Source organism: Salvelinus alpinus, chromosome 28 (assembly GCF_045679555.1).
Source record: "Salvelinus alpinus chromosome 28, SLU_Salpinus.1, whole genome shotgun sequence".
NCBI lineage: Eukaryota > Metazoa > Chordata > Actinopteri > Salmoniformes > Salmonidae > Salvelinus > Salvelinus alpinus.
The window spans coordinates 23,578,169-23,599,760 of NC_092113.1; the positions used below are offsets into that span (position 1 = coordinate 23,578,169).

At 41.1% G+C, this 21,592-nt stretch overlaps 1 protein-coding gene across 1 annotated transcript in view; it reads left to right on the forward strand.

Annotated features, from left to right (window-relative positions):
* The window catches only part of LOC139557446 (metabotropic glutamate receptor 4-like), a 233,193-nt gene that overhangs the window by 174,982 nt on the left and 36,619 nt on the right, over positions 1-21,592 (forward strand). The window contains exon 6 of the mRNA XM_071372260.1: positions 13,070-13,270. Coding sequence (XP_071228361.1) covers positions 13,070-13,270 — 201 coding nt within the window. The remainder of the gene's footprint in view (positions 1-13,069; positions 13,271-21,592) is intronic.

Consider the following 21,592-nt stretch of genomic DNA (forward strand, 5'->3'; position numbering starts at 1 on the left):
CCACATATATTTATGTTAGCTCACCACCAAATAAAAAAGAGGACAGACATTTTTCACAGCACAAGTAGGATGAAGTAGCATGCACAAGCCAACCTAACTAACCTAAAACCAACCTAAATAACCTAGAAAAAACTACCTCAGATGACAGTCCTATAACATGTTACACAATAAATCTATGTTTTGTTCAAAAAAAAGGCATATTTTAGCTATAAATCAGTTTTACATTACTGCTACCATCATAGCTACAGTAAGAAATCGCACGGGAGTAGCCAGAGAAAATACAGACACCAACGTCAACTACCTTATTACACATCAGAAAACATTTCAGAGAAATATATGGTGGATAGCTAATGAAAGACAAAGATCTTGTGAATACAGACAATATTTCCGATTTCTGAAGTGTTTTACAGCGAAAACACCACATATATTTATGTTAGCTCACCACCAAATACAAAAGACAGACAGACATTTTTCACAGCAACGGTAGCATGCAATTAGCATGCACAAAGCTAACCAAACTAACCTAGAACCAACCTAAATAACCTAGAACCAACCTAAATAACCTAGAAAAAACTACCTCAGATGACAGTCCTATAACATGTTACACAATAAATCTATGTTTTGTTCGAAAAAGTTGAATATTTTAGCTATAAATCAGTTTTACATTACTGCTACCATCTTAGCCACCATCATAGCTACAGTCAGAAATCGCACGGCAGTAGCCAGAGAAAACAGACACCAACGTCAACTACTAATTTCACATCAGAAAAGATTTCAGAAAAATATATGGTGGATAGCTAATGAAAGAGAAAGATCTTGTGAATACAGACAATATTTCCGATTTCTGAAGTGTTTTACAGCGAAAACACAATATATCGTTATATTAGCTTACTACAATAGCTAACACACAGCAGCATTGATTCTAGTCAAACGCTAGCGATAGCACAGTTCGACAGATATATGAAAAAGCATCCCAAATTGGGTCCTTATCTTTGTTGATTTTCCATCAGAATGTTCTCCAAAGGGTCCTTTGTTCAGAACCGTGTTCATTTGGACCTAGAACGAACGATGTCCCTCTTGAATTAGCATGGCACACTGGCCATGCCGTGCTAACCTCTCCGTCTTGACAAAATTCTTGCGTCGCATCACGTCTAAAGTCCAGAATAAATTTCAATAATATAATTAAAGTATATTGAAAAAACATACTTTAGGATGATATTGTGACATGTATCAAATAAATTCGAAGCCGGAGGTCATATTCACCTATAACGAGGGTTTTCCAGGAGCGCAGTCCAGTTCCTACTTCGCGCCCAGAAAAAAAAATTAAGTGCGCACTTATCACTCAAAGATGTTGTTTTCAGTCCCTGACAGAGATAATCAAGTCATTTCTTCTCTCACTTCCGCATGACATCCAGGGGAAGGCGTGTGACGTGTTTCTACAGTCCTAAGTGCCAAGGCCTTTTATAGAGAGTATCTTGAAGAGAGACATAGCTTCTTGGAAATTTCACTTTTTACAGAAAATGGGCTGTAAAAAGAGTTATGTTTCACTTAGAGAAATAATTAAACCTGTTTTAGAAACTAGACAGTGTTTTCTATCCAAAAGTAATAATAATATGCATATTGTAAGAACAAGAATTGAGTACGAGGCCGTTTGAAATGGCCACCTCTTTCCACTGCTGATACTCACTGCTGATATTTGAGCCATAAGAGGTTTTAAAAAGGATTATGCCAAAGTCTCCAGTCATGTAAAATGATGTAGAATTGCATGAAATGCGTTCATTAAAGGCCACATTTTTCCCGGACCCTAGTCCACAAATCTTTTTCTCCATGTGTGCCACTTCTGTAAATGCCTCTACTCTACGGCTCTATGCCACTACGCAAATGCCATGATATGCACGAAATGCGTTACTTTAAAATAGATTTTTTGGGGGTACTGGTACCACCGTCTGGCGCTCACATTTCGCTTCGGCACCTCCTGATTGACAAATTAAGCACTGTCGTTGACGTCAGTCCAAGGTGAGGCCTCCTTTCAGGGTGCAGTGAAGAGTCAAGCAAACATGACTGACTAACTGATTGACTCACCCTGTTGCTCACCATCCCAGTGGACATGAGTCATCAAGGCCAGCAGAAGCAGGAGAATAAGGAGAGTTATGTGTGGGTTATTTGATTGAGTGGCTGAGGCCACGCTCTTGCTGAAACTCCGCTTCCATGATCAAGCAATGTTTATATATATATATTTATATATATATATATATATATATATATATATTTGGGTTTGGTGCATCTTTTTGTCTCTTGACTCAACATTTTTCACTGATGTGACAGATCAAAAATAAACCCTTCCTCAGAAGAAAAAAATGGCATTGAGCTGGTTTTCTATAGTCTGAAACACAATGTCCATGATTGTAGCCACCATTTGAATTGCGGTCAGCAATTCAGCCTTTCTACTTGTAACCACCACAGCACAATAACTGAACATGCACACTCTTTCACAGGCCATTGATCGCAACAGTTTCCTATAGCCAGGGTGAGTTCATTACATGACTGGAAATGTATTTTCAGGCCATGATGACAGGAACTGTAGTCTGTCTGTTTTGAGCATAGGGGAGAGGAGGCCAATTCTCCTTAATGAGAGGAAATAATCACCCTGCTATATGATAGCCTTATACATTAAAGCCAGTGCAGTGGTTGCACCAGCTCACTTGAACCTACAAGAGCCTTTCATGTTCAATTAAGTACAGGGTTCCAAATATACTTGTGGAAAGAGCAGAGAGTGACTCCCAACTGCCATTATGCACAACTGAAGTCACCCATATACCACGCTTGATTTAGCTCCACTCTTGAAAATGTAATATTCCCCATGAAATTATGTGTCAGGTGAATGGTTGGGTTTCTGATGGTTGGATTTTTTTTGCTGGCTGCGTCTTTACACCATTTCAGTGTTTAATTAAACAACACACGACAATATATTTCTCCTTCTGGGACAAAAGGCAGTCATTTAGAGTCAAAAGAAGCAATTTCAAACTGACACTTTCTTGGGAAAGAAAGTCTACCACTAATGATTACTGACAAACATACAGTATAAATTCACATCAGAAGGCAATGGGCATTACCTATTGCCCATACAGGGAGAACACATCAATGCGTTTCTGCCTTAGCGTCAGTGGAGTCGGCACTCATCAAAGTCAGTCTAATTATTATTCTGTAGTTGTGTTTTGAAGCTTAATGCTTCCAACTAGCACTGCTTGTATGAAATGGCCTTTAATGTCAAATTAGCCCAATACGTTTTAAGAAGAAACACCAAAGGAATTATGTTAGACATTAATGTCATACAGTATCTTACTGTCAAGAGTTTACTAGTCAAGTCCATAACAGGAGTAAAGCCTCTGGCATTAGTCGATGACAACCTCTAACTCTTCAATGGAATGAAGGGTATGTAAAAACAGTACAAGACAGAAAATATGCTACATAGCTAGATAAGATTTTCATTTTCTACCACTGTATTAAAAACATTCAAGATGTCATTCAAGATCCTCCCCTCTGTCTCTCTCTCTCTCTCTTTTTCGCTTCTGAAACATTCCAATATGCAAAATATTATAAATCCATTGTATTTCTTTCGACAAGAAAGTGTAATAATAGCAGAACATACATAACGAACAAAATGTTGTATATATAGCCAGTATTTTTCTGGCTCTGAGCAAATTAATTACGTAGCAAAAGACACCAGCCTTAATTTAGTGGAATGATGTGTGTATGCTTAGTCAGAACACATCACCTAGCCTCTTCTGACTCGTCTTTTTCTTTTAAACTCTCAAAGCCCACCGTGATGCTGTCCCTGGATGAACGATAAACAAAGACACAAGGTCTAATCTTCATCTGCAGCTTTGGCTGTGGTCCACAGCAGGCACTCTCCAGTCTGCCAAGCAACACATGAAACCCAGTGTCCAGTCACTGCCTTCCTCTTTTCTTCCTTTATCATCCAATAAACGTCAGCCAACTGTGAGGAGACCAGATTGTCTAAACCTGTTGAAAACTGCCAAATCTAGCACACATTGTCAATTTACAGTGCTGTATGAGGATTTTCATTTTATATGCAACCAAGAGAGTATCAAAGTTATATTGATCCAGGATGTATTACTGTAAAGCTGTGCAAAATGGTTTTGTTTGATACAAGAAAAATACGTAATGCTGGGTTAGATGTGACAACAATCAGTGAAAATATCTTGTTTACTTTTGAGCAGCAGCTAGTAGGCACCTATCAGTCCACTGGTATAGGACCATTGTCGGTAGTGAATAGTGTGCTAGGATGTTGTGTTAGAAACACATTGCAGTCAACAATGTGTTTCAGTATAACTTTTAGCAGTTCCGATCATAACTTGGTAATGGAGTTACTTTCAGGTTGAGCACTGCAGGCATTTATACACACAGCAACTCCCTGACATGTGTTGCCATGTGCCTCATTTACGGTATTCTTCTTCGTAGTTTGTAAAAAAACAATAGTTGCTCCTCGTGAATACAAAAGGAAAACTGCTATGATAGTTGACTTATCTGCAATGCATTGTTCTTCTATATTTCTTGAGTGTTTTGTAAACTGTCTTTTTGGTGAGGGAACAAAATGCTGAGATTAAAAGCTGAGATGAGAAGCCAACAGTGGTAGGGGAATGCAATGCAATTGCCAGAGAGCGTGGGGACATTGCTTACATACGCTACGACAGATTCATTGTCCACTCTCCCTACTAAAACTGGGAGGAGTGATAGAGCCAAGCTTCCGGGTCAGCAGCCTCAGCCCCACATCTCACACACAGACGCACACACACAGACATACACACAGACACACACGCATACACACACGTGCCTGATTGACTGAATTCTATAAGGAATTCAAACTAGACATAGTACCTTTCTTATACAAAGTCCTCAACTAGGCCCTCAACAACAGAGAATACACGCCAGCCTGGATCTCATCTATTTCTACCTTTATGCATAAAGAATGTAAAAATCCAGCAGAATTTACATCGTATCGACCAATATTGTTGCTGAACGGTGACCAAAAATGTATTACATCAATTATTGCAAATAGATGAAATAATGTAATCCCAGATATCATAAACTTTGATCAAACGGGTTCTGTGTCCAGCAGACTCCTGACCGATAATACTAGGCGAATATTTAATGCATTGGAACACGCTCTCAAGAAAAAACATCAACCGCTTATGCCAACTCTAGAAGCAAAGAAAGCCTTTGAAAGGGTGTCATGGCCTTTCATCTTTGAAACATGTCAAACATTGAACTTTTGTGAACTTTTCAGTCAGTTCCCAGCACTACGGATGAAATAAAGCATTACGGTGCCATATCTGGGTACAGACTAAAAACAGGGAAATCAGAAGCAATGACGGTAGGTCAACCAAAATCCCAAGACATCAAAACTAAGTTTCAACTTAATGAGATCAAAATAAACTGAAATACTTAGGGATTACTATCTCCCAAGATCTGACGAAACTACATCAGGATAACTTTGGAACACTGGAAAACCAGCTTAAAAAGGACCTACAAAGTACCTTTAACAATAACAGGAAGAATTGAAACTATTAAAATGAATGTCCTCCCAAGATTTGTATTCCTGTTCCAGAATCTACCATTAACTACAGCACCAGTTAAAAGCTTGGACACACCTACTCATTCAAGGGTTTGAATGACACTTGGCATTCTGGAGGTGTGTTGGGTCATTGTCCTCTTGAAAAACAAATGATAGTCCCACTAATCGCAAATGAAATGGGATGGCATATTGCTGCAGTGTGTTGTTGTACCATGCTGGTTAAGTGTGACTTGAATTCTAAATAAATCACAGAATTGCTTCACAGAGTTCAAGTAAGACATATTTCAACATCAACTGTTCAGAGGAGACTGTGTGAATCAGGCCTTCATGGTTTAATTGCTGCAAAGAAACCTCTACTAAAAGACACCAATAAGAAGAAGAGACTTGCATGGGCCAAGAAACCCGAGCAATGGACATTAGACCGGTGGAACTCTGTCCTGTGGTCTGATGAGTCTTAATGTGAGATTTTTGGTTCAAACTGCCGTGTCTTTGTTAGACGCAGAGTAGGTGAACGGATGATCTCTGCATGTGTGGTTCCCACCGTGAAGCATGAAGGAGGAAGTGTGATGGTGTGGGGGTGCTTTGCTGGTGACACTGTCAGTGATTTATTTAGACTTCAAGGCACACTTAACCAGCATGGCGGCCACAGCATTCTGCAGCGATACGCCATCCCATCTGGTTTGAGCTTAGTGGGACTATCATTTGTTTTTCAACAGGACAAAGACCCAAAACACACCTCCTGGCTGTGTAAGGGGTATTTGACCAAGAAGGAGAGTGATGGAGTGCTGCATCATATGACCTGCACTCCACAATCACCCGAACTCAACCCAATTGAGATGGTTTGGGATGAGTTGGACCGCGTAGTGAAGGAAAAGCAGCCAACAAGTGCTCAGTAGATGTGGGAACTCCTTCAAGACTGTTGGAAAACCATTCCAGCTGAAGCTGGTTGAGAGAATGCCAAGAGTTTACAAAGCTGTCATCAAGGCAAAGGGTGGCTACTTTGAAGAATCTCAAATATAAAATATACTTTGATATGTTTAACACTTTTTGGGTTACTACATGACTCCATAGTTGTTATTTCATAGTTTTGATGTCTTCACTATTATTCTACAATGTAGAAAATAGTAAAAATAAAGGAAAAACCTGGAGTGAGTAGGTGAGTCCAAACTTTTGAGTGGTACTATATATATATATATATGCAAAGAAAAAGCAATGTCTGAGACAGGCCGCTAATAAGAATGGGCAAAAGAACACAGACACTGGACAGAGATATGGCTTTTTCTTTGCAACTCTGCCTAGAAGGCCAGCATCCCGGAGTCGCGTCTTTGCTGTTGACGTTGAGACTGGTGTTTTGTGGGTACTATTAAATGAAGCTGCCAGTTGAGGACTTGTGAGGTGTCTGTTTCTCAAACTAGACACTCTAATGTACTTGTCCTCTTGCTCAGTTGTGCAACGGGGCCTCCCACTCCTCTTTCTATTCTGGTAAGAGCCAGTTTGCGCTGTTCTGTGAAGGGAGTAGAACACAGCGTTGTACGAGATCTTCAGTTTCTTGGCAATTTCTCGCATGGAGTAACCTTCATTTCTCACAACAAAAATAGACTGAAGAGATTCAGAAGAAAATCTTTGTTTCTGGCCATTTTGAGCCTGTAATTGAACCCACAAATGTTGATACTCCAGATACTCAACTAGTCTAAAGAAGGCCAGTGTTATTGATTCTTTAATCAGAACAGCTGTGCTAATATAATTGCAAAGGGTTTTCCAATGATCAATTAGCCTTTTAAAATGATACACTTCGATTAGCTAACACAACGTAATATTGGAACACAGGACTGATGGTTGCTGATAATGGGCCTCTGTACGTCTATGTAGATTTTCCATTAAAAGTCAGCCGTTTCCATCTACAATAGTCATTTACAACTTAAAAAATGTCTACACTGTACTTCTGATCCATTTTATGTTATGTTAATGGACAAAAAAATTGCTTTTCTTTCAAAAAGAAGGACATTTCAAAGTGACCCCAAACTTTTGAACGGTATTATAAGTGAAATAATCTGTCTCTAAACAATTGTTGGAAAAATTACTTGTGTCATGCACAAAGTAGATGTCCTAACCGACTTGCCAAAACTATAGTTTGTTAACAAGAAATTTGTGGAGTGGTTGAAAAACGAGTTTTAATGACTCTGACCTAATTGTATGTAAACTTCCGACTGCAACTGTAAATATTTATATATATATATATATATATAAATATTTGCAGTTGCAATTTACAGTTGCAATATTTACAGTTTTGTCATATATACTACATGACAAAAAGTATGTGGAAACCTGCTCGTTCAACATCTCATTCTAAAATCATGGGCATTAATATGGAGTTGGTCCCCTCTTTGCTGCTTTAACAGACTCCACTTTTCTGGGAAGGCTTTCAACTAGATGTTGGAACATTGCTGCGGGGACTTGCTTCCATTCAGCCACAAAAGCATTAGTGAGGTCGGGCACTAATGTTAGGCGATTAGGCCTGGCTCGCAGTCGGCGTTCCAATTCATCTCAAAGATGGGGTTGCGGTCAGGGCTCTGTGCAGGCCGCTCAAGTTCTTCCACACCAATCTCAATAAATTATTTCTCTATGGACCTCACTTTTCTGTAGCATTAAGATTTCCCTTCACTGGAACTAAGGGGCCCAGCCCAAACCATGAAAAACAGCCCCAGAACATTATTCCTCCTCCACCAAACTTTACAGTTGACATTATGCATTTGGGCAGGTAGCATTCTCCTGGCATTTGCTAAACCCAGATCCGTCCGTTGGACTGCCAGATGGTGAAGCGTGATTCATTACTGCAGAGAACACGTTTCCACTGCTCCAGAGTCCAATGGCGGTGAGCTTTACACAACTCCAACTGACGCTTGGCATTGCGCATGGTGATCTTAGGCTTGTGTGGGGCTGCTCGGCCATGGGAACTCATTTCATGAAGCTCCCGACAAAACAGTTCTTGAGCTGAGGTTGCTTCCAGAGGCAGTTTGAAACTCAGTAGTGAGTGTTGCAACCGAGGAGAGACGATAACTTTTTGGGGGACCGGGGCAGATATAGCAGGGCAGAAATTGTACAAACTGACTTGTTGGAAAGGTGACATCCTATGATGGTGCCACGTTGAAAGTCACTGAGCTCTTCAGTAAGGCCACTCCACTCCCAATGCTTGTCTATGGAGATTGCATGGCTGTGTGCTCGATTTATACACCTGACAGCAACGGGTGTGGCTGAAAAGGCCAAAACCACTCATTTGAAGGGGTGTCCACATACTTGTGTGTGTGTATATATACAGTGAATGTCTGTAATGTTCATGTTATTATTTTAAATGTATGCAAATTGTGTTTTTGTCTGTAATGTCTTTTTAGTTATCTGTCGGATCCCAGGAAGACAAGCTGTCACCATTGGCGTTGGCTAATGGAGATCCTGATAAAGTCATAAATGAGCAGCAGATCCCTGTCCAGTTATCAGAGCCTCCTCATCCTTGCATTCCATAAGTTATTTGTGCCATTAATGCCAAAATATTGCTGAAAGCTGAGGTGTGTGTGTGTAAGTGTGTGTGTAAATGTGTGTGTAAGTGTTTAAGTGTGTAAGTGAGTGAGAGCAGCCCTTTTTGATTGGTATGCCTATGGCACACATTTACAGGACCATAACTGGAAATGTTTTATTAAAGCTTCTTAAACTTTCAAAGGCTTGTCAGGGATGTTAAATTGCTTCTCCCAGCCTGGGAAAATACTGATTCAGACTGCAGATAGCAGCAGCAAGAGAAAACAAAAAAATGATTTATCTGTTCAAAGCCAGCATTTGTTAACATTAAGTGCCTCTGTTTAGATAAGAAATGTCCATGTATACCTTTCATGAGGCATGCAGAACACAAAAAGCTGAGCAACTTATCAATTACTCCATCCTGTTTTCCTTTTTCTTATCTTATACATTCTATGTCTTGTTTACATTCAAGGAACAAGTGTATTCGGCATTAAGAGACAAAGTGAGATGAGAGAGAGAGCCAAGCTGAATTTCGAGAATGGGTCTGGAGAGGGAGAGGGGAAAGGGAGAGGGGAAAGAAGTGACCTCAGAGGCCATCACCTAGATGGAACTGCCTATTGATTTGTATCACAGCCATTAACACTGGGCAGTAGAGTCCTTACTTAGCGAATGCAAGAGTAATATGTGACAGAGTCACATTCATCAGTGACAATGAATGTCTGGTTACCAACACAGAGGCAGGAAGTGTCAATGATTGGGTGCAGAGATGTAGCGGAGTCAGGCGCAGGACACAGGTTTGAGCAAAACAACTGAGTTTATTCACAAAAAAGGCAAGTAATATTCCAATAAGGAAAATACAGACAGAATAACACCTGCATGAACCACTAAGACACCAACAATCACGGACAGAACAGAAAGGTATGCCAGAGGGTTAAATAAGGAACGTGATATGGGAATTGAAACCAGGTGTGTGTAATACAGACAAAACAAAACGAAAATGAAACATGGATCGGTGGTGACTAGAAAGCCGGTGACGTCGACCGCCGAACGCCACCCGAACAAGGAGAAGGGCCGACTTCGGCGGAAGTCGTGACACGAAGACTACTTTCCAAATGGACATTAAAGAACTAGGCTGATTATGTGGAATGTTGCTTCCCCCCTTTATCACTGGCAAAAGGGGATTTGGTTACACAAAACACACAACATACATAAGCCTTGCATTTATGTACCTGTTTTATTAAGTATAAGGCTGACAATTATAATGTATGAATGTACAATATATGTACTTTTACATACTTTCGAGATATAGGCATAGTTAAAGTTAAGTAGAATTCTTTTGAAAAATAGTACTGTATAGGTTTACTCCCCCCATCTCCTATTTCCACCATGACTCATAGAAATGATCCAGTCTACTTATTTAATTCCACGAGCACTAATCATCAAGCATTGAGAACATCAGTAAGCAATCTGACTAAATCCTTTCATTGCCTTGGAGTGTTTGAACTTCCTCAGAGGACGTCGACCCTGTTGATTTTACTTGAATAGCATGGTGCGGAATTGTCACACAGGATAAAAGTGTGGCAGATGGTATCTGTTACTATAAGGATCAGCTGTCAGTGCTTTCACGTTGCCTCTATCTTGGTCCCTAAGCTAGCTCCTCCAAACTTTGGTTCTCAGCTAATGATTTCACAGGACGAGGATGCAACTTTTAATGATCTTCACCGACTATTATTCAAATGTGTGCTGTGGCAGTGTTCATATTAGCTATATGACTGAACTCATTGCATCCCTCTGAGAATGATTTCAGTCATGTTAAACTTTGTTCAGAATATCTTATAGGTCTGTTTTTATTTAATTTTCTAAATTCTAAAATGTAGTTGATTTAGTTAGAATGCCACAGCCGTTGTTAAATGTGTCCATAATTCAGACAGCAGAGCAACCCTAATCTGTGTTTCATTCTCATCAGACTCTTCTCAATGGCTGAAACCTCTGGTCTGGCATACTGATAATATAAACTATAGTCATGCTGTGTACGGAATCACAACTCACTTAGTTGTTGTATAGAGCAGTCAGGCCCAATACCAAAGGTGGGGACCTTGGCTGGTGGTGGTGGTGGTTTTTCCTTCTCATTGGCGCTGTAATAATAACAACTGAGACAAGCCAATTAAAGGCCAGTGGACTGCACCACTGTCACTCTCTCCATGCAGGCGCTGACAGGGCAGCGGCTAATTGCGGGACCAGGATGTTAATTGAAACCTTGCATGGTGATTAACACATTTCCAAAGCATTGAAACAACCTCTGCTATGATTAATATACACCTGTCATAACTAATTACATTGATACTGAAGAATGATTAGGCCTGTCTTGCAGTCCTCCTCCATCACACACTCTAGCCTTGATTAACACATCTCTGATGAATAGTAGAACATGGCAGATTAACAAGACCTGTCGGTCAGTTGTGTTCTTTCTACTTCAAAGGAACCTTTCCAAAATAAATATATTTGTTAGATATGTAGATTTCTTGTCTCAAGAGAACTCTAATTTGAGTTGTAGGTCTATACCAGACATATTCCGAAGTGCAATAAAGTTTTGGAATGCAGTGATATGTGTTGAGATGTAAATGTATGCTAAGAGAATTTCCTCATCAATCAGAAATAACTGGACCATAATACAATATATTAAACATTTTTTTTTTTTTAATAATTAGTATTTGTAGAAAAGGGTTACGCTAATTAATGTCTGGAACAAATAGCATGTAATTGGCAACTTTAATTTCTGCCAAGCTCCAAATAAATTAAGTATGGGTATGAAGGGTAGATTGACAGTAAAGCAATCAGAACACTCTAAAAGGCTATCATTTGCTTGATTTCCCTTTTCTTGCAATCAGTGCTGTTCAGCCATTTCACTCTCTGAGGTTGGTTGGTTGTTCTGCTATGCAGTACATTAAAAAACTGCAGTCTTATTGGGCATACCATGTCAAATTCATTGAGTCAGAGTGTACAGTCAAAGTTGAGAAGCTGTAAAAAAAAAAGGGCAACTAATAACAAAGCCAACTAAACTCAGTAAAAAAAGAAACGTCCCTTTTTCAGGACCCTGTCTTTCAAAGATAATTCATAAAAATCCAAATAACTTCACAGATCTTCATTGTAAAGGGTTTAAACACTGTTTCCCGTGCTTGTTCAATGAACCATAAGCAATTAATTAACATGCACCTGTGGAACGGTCGTTAAGATACTAACAGCTTACAGACGGTAGGCAATTAAGGTCACAGTTATGAAAACTTAGGACACTAAAGAGGCCTTTCTACTGACTCTGAAAAACACCAAAAGAAAGATGCCCAGGGTCCCTGCTCATCTGTGTGAACGTGCCTTAGGCATGCTGGGCAGATGTGGGAACGCACAATCCCTCCATCAGTGCTCAGACTGTCCGCAATAGGCTGAGAGAGGCTGGACTGAGGGCTTGCAGGCCTGTTGTAAGGCAGGTCCTCACCAGACATCACCGGCAACAACGTCGCCTATGGGCACAAACCCACCGTCGGAGATGCACTGCAGTGCTTAATGCAGCTGGTGGCCACAGCAGATACTGACTGTTATTTTTGATTTTGACCCCCCCTTTGTTCAGGGACACGTTATTCAATTTCTGTTAGTCACATGTCTGTGGAACTTGTTCAGTTTATTTCTCAGTTGTTGAATCTTGTTATGTTCATACAAATATTTACACATGTTAAGTTTGCTGAAAATAAACGCAGTTAACAGTGAGAGGACGTTTCTATTTTTAGCTGAGTTTATTTGCTGAATAGTAGGGTAGAGTTGGATTTACAATAATTTAATTGCTTACGAAAAGATCCACTGTAATACAGAAGTGCTTTTATTCTCTTTGGACTAAATGTTATTACAAGAGTGTTTGTGTTATCCTACGTATAATGACTGAATTGAACAGTAACTCCTATCTTTGTGTCCCTTTAGACCACGAGCGGATCGGGAAGGACTCGTCCTATGAGCAGGAGGGAAAGGTCCAGTTTGTGGTCGACGCAGTCTACGCCATGGCTCATGCCCTACACAACATGCACAAGGAGCTCTGTCCAGGCAATGTGGGCCTCTGCTCCAAAATGGAAACCATCAATGGAACCATGTTGCTCAAGTTCATTCGCAAAGTCAACTTTACAGGTTTGTTTTTGTAATGCACAAACTACAAACACCTGTGAATATATGCAATATAGCAGATACACACAAAAAATACACAAACACTATACAAATATACACATTGGCAAAGGCATCAGCATTTCCTTCAGTATTTCTCTCTAAGACAATGCCTTACCATTCATTTGTAAATAGGCTTTATCAATTGAAACACTCTCAAACCCTTGCTTTGTTCCTTCCACCACATTTAGCTTGAATGATGTGTCTTACTATTGTAATTATTTCGATAACAAACCGTAATGCAAGAAACATTGTGTTTCTACAGCCAAATTAAAGATTTCAGAGTCTTCCAGAGAGCAGCATGAAAAATGCCACTCCCAACAAATCCACAAAGAGAACATGAAAGCAAAATCAAGCTGCTATTGCAGGGGAGCAAACCGATATTACTAGCTTACTGTTACTCAGTCCAGAGAAACTAATCTGCATTTGTATGGAATCTCTTTTGCCAGAGAAGCATTTGAAGTGGTGGTAGTTCACTGCACTGTTGTACACTGCAGTGAAAAGAAGAGAAAAAACATTGTGTTGTTGTAATGGAACAAGCTTTAAGAAAAATACACTAGTTGTGGTGAAATATCAAACAAGACAGTGGACATTTGATTAAAATCAGCTGGACTGTATAAAGCTTGGTTATTGATAGCTTGTAGATCGATTGAAGATCAACATAAAACAAAAGTTCTAAGATGATTAACACTTTAGTCGTGGAATTCAATACGGTTTAGCTGACAGAAAAGTCGCCCACACTGTCTTAGTCATTTTATAAACCTCAAAGTGACAACCTCATCTCCAGTCCACACAGGTGTTGAAATTTCAAGGAAAGACAAACTCAGATCGCCTAATAACCAATTGTGTGAGTGTGACTCATTGGCCTGCTAGGCTATTTTAGAGTACGGTCTCTGTCTGATGTCACTTTCATCTGTTCTAATAAGGTGCTGCTAATTATACATCAACTGAGCAGAAGGTCAGAGTGATGCAGAGTGGAGGCAATCAGACATAATGCAACATGTGCATCCTGACATCCAAGGACTGCTCAGACCCCCCCTTAGAGCTAATTATATGGTAATAGGTGCCCTATTTGAATGGAGGTAGAGGAAGGCACAATCCAAATCGAGAATGGAAGGGAGAGCCGTAGGGTCAGAATAGAATAGAATAGCTGAACAGCAAAATGGAGAGCTGCCTTATCACAGGCTCTTATTAACCTTCCATAGAGGTGTGCTGCTTCTTATGTTATGCATAAAAGGTGACTCTATCAGGCAGAGTGTATATTGAGTAGGCATACCAACCAATCACCACCTCCGTAGAACAACGTCTACCTCTTCAGCTACCTGTTCAGCTTTGTAACTGAGATGATTACTTCAGATCCTGACCTAAATGGCTCATCACCAGGCATAGCCACACTGCACGTAGGCTGCTCTAGCAGCTCCTCACTCCCGTTCTGTGCTTCAGGGTTTCTCTCTGTTAAGCTCGACCTGAGAGCTGTTGCATTTTATTGCTTTGAATGTACACACATTTCCTGAACGCAACACCGCTCATTTGTCTCAATGTATCACGTTTCAGGTAAGACCCAGATGCAGACAACGTCGAAGTAACAACAGTTTATTAATCAAACAGGGGTAGGCAAAAGACAGGTCAAGGGCAGGCAGAGGTCAGTAATCCAGTTAGGTGGGGCAAAGGTACAGGATGGCAGGTAGGCTCAGGGTCAGGGCAGGCAAAAGTCAGTAATCCAGAAAGGTGGGGCAAAGGTACAGGACGGCAGGCAGGCTCAGGGCAGGCAGAATGGTCAACACCGGGAAAACAGGAACAATCGAGAGACAGGAGCAGAGGGGAAAAACGCTTGTAGGCTTGACAAAACAAAACGAACTGGCAACAGACAAACAGAGAACACAGGTATAAATACACAGGGGATAATGGGGAAGATGGGCGACACCTGGAAGGAGGTGGAGACAATCACGAAGACAGGTGAAACAGATCAGGGTGTAACACAATGACTTAACTTTAATTACCTCAGTTCCCTTCACTTAAAGGGAATATTGTCTGTCTGCAAAATACAATAAAAAGGGAAACCTTCTCTTAAGGAATAAGCTTAGTTCTGTTACCATGTTTTCTCCTTTAGACAACCAACTACAAGTTCTTCCCAAAATGGAGACAACATGCAAATTATAATTAGAACATTGTTTGCATATTTCTCAACTTGGTGATTATATGTATCCAGGTCACCCCTCATTTGGGTGTTTGTTCTAACACAATATGAAACAAATTGGCCCAATTTTCGAAACTCAGCACAAGATGCACAAGTTCACAACCTGAACCAAAGTTCAGACATTATGTCACGCCCTGGCCATAGAGAGGCTTTTATTCTCTATTTTGGTCAGGCCAGGGTATGACTAGGGTGGGCATTCTAGTTTCTTTATTTCTATGTTTTCTATTTCTTTGTGTTTGGCCGGGTGTGGTTCTCAATCAGAGGCTGCTGTCTATCGTTGTCTATGATTGAGAACCATACTTAGGTAGCCCTTTTTCCACCTGTCTGTGTGGGAAGTTGACTTTTGTTTAGGGCACGTAGCCTTTAGCTTCACGGTTTGTTTTTGTAGTGTTTGTTGTTTTGTTCGGCGTCATTTTTATTAATAAAAGAGAAATGTACGCTCACCACGCTGCACCTTGGTCCTCTTCTTACGACAGCCGTGACACATTAAGCTCCCTTTTGACATCTAGCCATCCCACTGCTCTCACCTTCATGTCCAGTTCACTCAGTCTCCAACCTAGCAGTATCACTCCCCTATGGAAAAGGACTTAGAAAACCCTTTACATGCATTACTGGAATACTTCTCAGTAATAAAACTACAGGTATTGCATTTAAACCTAAGATGGCCTAAAGATCAATGCCAAAAACACATTACCGGTGAGATCTATTGCTGTGAAGTCTTACTGTACATTAAAAAGTAGAATTTAAAAGGTTTTAAGGAAGAGAACAGGAAATGTTGACATGATCTCAGTGTATTCTGGGAACTAGAAGCACCCATGCTGACTAGAGGAAAGGAGACACCTGGCCACTCCAGATATTGTTGACAAAGTTGATTCTTGTTGATGTTAGGCCTACCACCGTATTGTCTGTGTCATTTCAGAAATGTTTCTGTTGCGCTGGCTAGACTGTATAATTTTTTTGTGATACCATAACTTACATTGTGAAGTCCCTTTTTTCAAAGAAAACACAGTTAGAGATAAAAAGGTCTAAATACCCATATCGATTACACTAGAACCCATCGGCTTCGCGTTCATTAAAAGCATAGAACTGTTAGATTTTTGTGATTTTAGCATGGCTGAGATTGTTGCTGAGACTGTTGCTTTAGCTCACAAAATGCAATATTGTTTGGCTACTTCTGAATTCTTCAAACAATGGATACTTTTCCTCATTGCGCGGCCTTAAGCAAAGCCTAGCACATATAAACTTGCTGTTTTGTAAAGCCAGTTAATTGTTGTAACTGCCTGCGCATGAATGTTTAATTACAGAGTGGGGAAGCATAAACGCCAAATGCCATCCTCCCTGCCAGGCAACTAACAAATTACGTACCACAACAAACATAAAGGGGAGGGTAAAATACAGCATGGAACACAATGCATCACCCTTTTTGAGTTTTGTGTCACATAGAGATGACAGGGAGAGGCTGACAGGACAATCAGCCACAGCATCGGCCTTAGCTCTGCTCAATTGGATGACTAATAACCAGGAAAGGCTGGGCCTCCATTTTGAGTGGTTGTAAATTATAGTGTGTCACCACCGAATCCCTGTGTTTTCAAAGCCTACTTTTGCATTTACAGTGAAATGTAGGAGATTGTGGTAATTGTGTATCTTTCACTGTTAGCTTGGTTGCAGGATTCTGAAGCAGTAACAGTGGCATAGAGGAGATGATGTCTCATAGAGATATACTTTAACTAGTGATTTATTCAGTTTTTTCCTGATTGACCCCCAGATATGATTATGGATTTGTGGTTTGCATGCAGCTCACTTGAGACATTTAGGGTAAACCACTGTGCATACATTACAGACCTTACCTCAAGCATTGTCAACTGTTTTTCTGAAGTTCCTTATTGAATGTTCAGACTCACGGAAGAATAACCCCTGGGAAAGCCTATATTTATACCACATGCGGTACCGATATGTAGAATAAATGCCAAGACACAAAACCACCGTCATGAAATGTATTTATGGATATTATTTTTTACATCTAACCTTTATGATTTTAGTACAATGTATGCCATCTTTACATAATGTAAACAATTCAAGTGCTTAGAATAATATGTAGTATTTTTATACTCCAAATACTGTAACTATCAATTAGTCAGTCAATAATTGGGTCAAGATCATTGGTTCTGGAGAATGTATTTCAGTTGACTGTGATTTTATACTGGACTATTTTACCACTCTTCAGACCCTATAGACTATTGCTTCACAATTTAACCATATGATGCCAGTTTTCTTTACACATTCGAGAAGTGCAAGCTTTGACAGTGACAAAACTACAGCAGAGCAATAACCTCTGAGATAATGGAGATGGACTCTTCTTTCTTACAATAGCTGCAGGCAAGAAGCCCAGTCCACAGGCTTAGAATGCCACTAAATCTTTTCAAAATACAAAATGATATAGAGAGTTGACACTTTAAAATACTTTTTTGATTTATCAAATGCCCATGGGAGCCTCTTGAAGAAGTAAAGTGTGCTAATTCCAGTCTATTTTCCATCAGCTTCTTTAATGAATGACTTCTAAAGGTTACCATTTTTATCTGGCACTGGATAAACCTTTCTAATTCAAACTCATATCTTTTCAATTACTCACAGAGTATTTAATCAAAATGATTTGAAAGGTGACTCGTATATGAATACAATTGGAGTAGTTTTAGTGTCGTGAGAAATGTATACAGTGGAGGCTGCAAGGCATTCTCATGTCTCACCACAGATAACTTAAGTTTGCAAGCTGAGAATATTGGCTTTTGATCTGCTCTTCAGTGCTGACATCCTTTGACTTGTGGACATTGTCCCCTTGGAACATATTCTCTTTAGATATAGACACAGTGACACCTTTACCGCATGAAACGCCTTGTAAACTCAGCAAAAAAGAAACGTCCTCTCACTGTCAACTGCGTATATTTTCAGCAAACTTAGCATGTGTAAATATTTGTATGAACATAACAAGATTCAACAACTGAGACATAAACTGAACAAGTTCCACAGACATGTGACTAACAGAAATGGAACAATGTGTCCCTGATCAAAGGGGGGGTCAAAATCAAAAGTAACAGTCAGTATCTGGTGTGCATCTCCTCCTCATGGACTGCACCAGATTTGCCGGTTCTTGCTGTGAGATGTTACCCCACTCTTCCGACAAGGCACCTGCAAGTTCCCTGATATTTCTGGGGGGAATGGCCCTAGCCCTCATCCTCCGATCCAACAGGTCCCACACGTGCTCAATGGGTTTGAGATCCGGGCTCTTCGCTGGCCATGGCAGAACTCTGACATTCCTGTCTTGCAAGAAATCACGCACAGAATGAGCAGTATGGCTGGTGGCATTGTCATGCTAGAGGGTCATGTCAGGATGAGCCTGCAGGAAGGGTACCACATGAGGGAGGAGGATGTCTTCCCTTGTAACGCACAGTGTTGAGATTGCCTGTAATGACAACAAGCTCAGTCCGATGATGCTGTTACACACCGCCCCAGACCATGACGGACCCTCCACCTCCAAATTGATCCCGCTCCAGAGTACAGGCCTCGGTGTAACGCTCATTCCTTTCGACGATAAACGCGAATCCGACCATCACCCCTGGTGAGACAAAACCGCAACTCGTTAGTGAAGAGCACTTTTTGCCAGTCCTGTCTGGTCCAGCGACAGTGGGTTTGTGCCCATAGGCAACATTGTTGCCAGTGATGTCTGGTGAGGACCTGCCTTACAACAAGCCTACAAGCCCTCAGTCTAGCCTCTCTCAGCCTATTGCGGACAGTCTGAGCACTGATGGAGGAATTTTGTGCTCCTGGTGTAACTCGGGCAGTTGTTGTTGCCATCCTGTACCTGTCCCGCAGGTGTGGTGTTCGGATGTACCGATCCTGTGCAGGTGTTGTTACATGTGGTCTTTCACTGTGAGGACGATCAGCTGTCCATCCTGTCTCACTGTAGCGCTGTCTTAGGCATCTCACAGTACGGACATCGCAATTTATTGCCCTGGCCACATCTGCAGTCCTCATGCCTCCTTGCAGCATGCCTAAGGCACGTTCACGCAGGGACCCTGGGCATCTTTCTTTTGGTGTTTTTCAGTCAGTAGAAAGGCCTCTTTAGTGTCCTAAGTTTTCATAACTGTTACCTTAATTGCCTACCGTCTGTAAGCTGTTAGTCTCTTAACGACCGTTCCACAGGTGCATGTTCATTAATTGTTTATGGTTCATTGAACAAGCATGGGAAACAGTGTTTAAACCCTTTACAATGAAGATCTGTGAAGTTATTTGGATTTTTACGAATTATATTTGAAAGACAGGGACCTGAAAAAGGGACGTTCTTTTTTTGCTGAGTTTATTTTGAATCTCCTTTCAATATCTTAGCTTTCTCACCCATTAACTTTCACAGCTGAGATCTGAGACCTGACTTGCAAGCACACCTATGTGTATTGCTTTGACGTCTTGGCATGTGTGATGTCAAGTGCCACCAAAATGAGCTACAACCATATTTCAAAGGGCTTGGGGTAATGTGCAATGGAGGGGAGGAGAGAGAGAAGGAAAGAGAGAGAGTTACTCTCCATGGCCTTCTCTATTTAATCGACAGCCACACTAATATGGGGCAGCTGGCTGTGGTTCTCTACTCTCGGCTCCCAACAGAAAATCACAGGATCCCCAGACCCATCATTTGACACAGTGAGGAGTTTTTGGGATGGCTCAGGACCAAGCAGGCACACACAGAGAGGGAGAGGCAGGGATAGGTAGTGAGAGGAATGGGGAGGGAGGGAGAGGGAGAGGCAGGGATAGGCAGAGACAGGCAGGGGAGGGAGGGAGAGGCAGAGGGAGGCAGGAAGAGGGGAGGAGTGGCAGGAAGAGGGAAGGAATGGCAGGAAGAGGGAAGGAATGGCAGGAAGATAGAAAGAGTGGCAGGAAGAGGGAAAGAGTGGCAGGAAGAGGGAAAGAGTGGCAGGAAGAGGGAAGGAGTGGCAGCAGAGAGAGGGAGAGGGAGGGAGAGGCAGTGGAAGGCAGGGGAGGGAGGCAGAGAGAGTGAGGTAGAGGCAGGGAGAGGCAGCGGGAGGGAGTAATAGGCAGGGAGAGGGAGGGAGAGGCAGGGGGAGGCAGGTAGGCAGGGGGAGGGCAGGGGAAGGATGGAGGGAGAGGCAGGGAGTCAGGAGGCAGGGGGAGGGACCTTACTGTGGTAATCAGGCTCCATTCTGTCATTAGCCAGCGCTCAGAGAAGGGACTTTGAGGGCAACGTCTAACAGAGAAACAAGCAGAACAAAAGAGTGTGAAATGATATGCGAATGGCCACAGATATGGGAAGTCCCACATGGCTGTCATCCTCCCTTTTACTCCACTCATTAATAACAGTATGGTAGAAGACTCATGCCCCAGCACTTACACCACAGTAAGCCCTTTTATAGAGTAATGCTGTTAATACACAGTATATGATGAAAACAAAAACATCTGATTTCCCAGCTACAGCTTTAATGAATAAACAGACTACTTTATTACACTGTCTCAGGTAATAAAAATAGTAATAAAAAGACGATTTAATTATTCAGCTGCACATGTGAATATAGAGCTAGAGGGCAGGTATAGCGCTCTCGAGTGGCGAAGGGGCTCCAGAGTAGCGCAGCGGTCTATGTCACTGCATCTCAGTGCTAGAGCCATCACTACAGACCCTGGTTTGATTCCAGGCTGTATCACAACCGGCCGTGATTGGGAGTCCCATAGGGCGACGCACAATTGGCTCAGCATCGTCCGCGTTTGGGTTTGGCCGGGGTAGGCCGTCATTGCAAATAAGAATTTATTCTTAACTGACTTGCCAAGTTAAATAAAGGTTAAATAAAAAAAATACTAATGAAATATACATCTAAGAGATCAGCTTCTAGTTTTGTGCCAACATCTATTAAACTGCTCAACTAATATTTATATTTGTAAATATGTCTATATACAGTGCGTTCGGAAAGTATTCAGACCCTTGACTTTTTCCACATTTTGTTATGTTACAGCCATATTCTAAAATGCATTAAATACCGAATAATGCATGTCAATCAAATGAAATGTATTTGTCACATATGTTGTGACTTTACTTT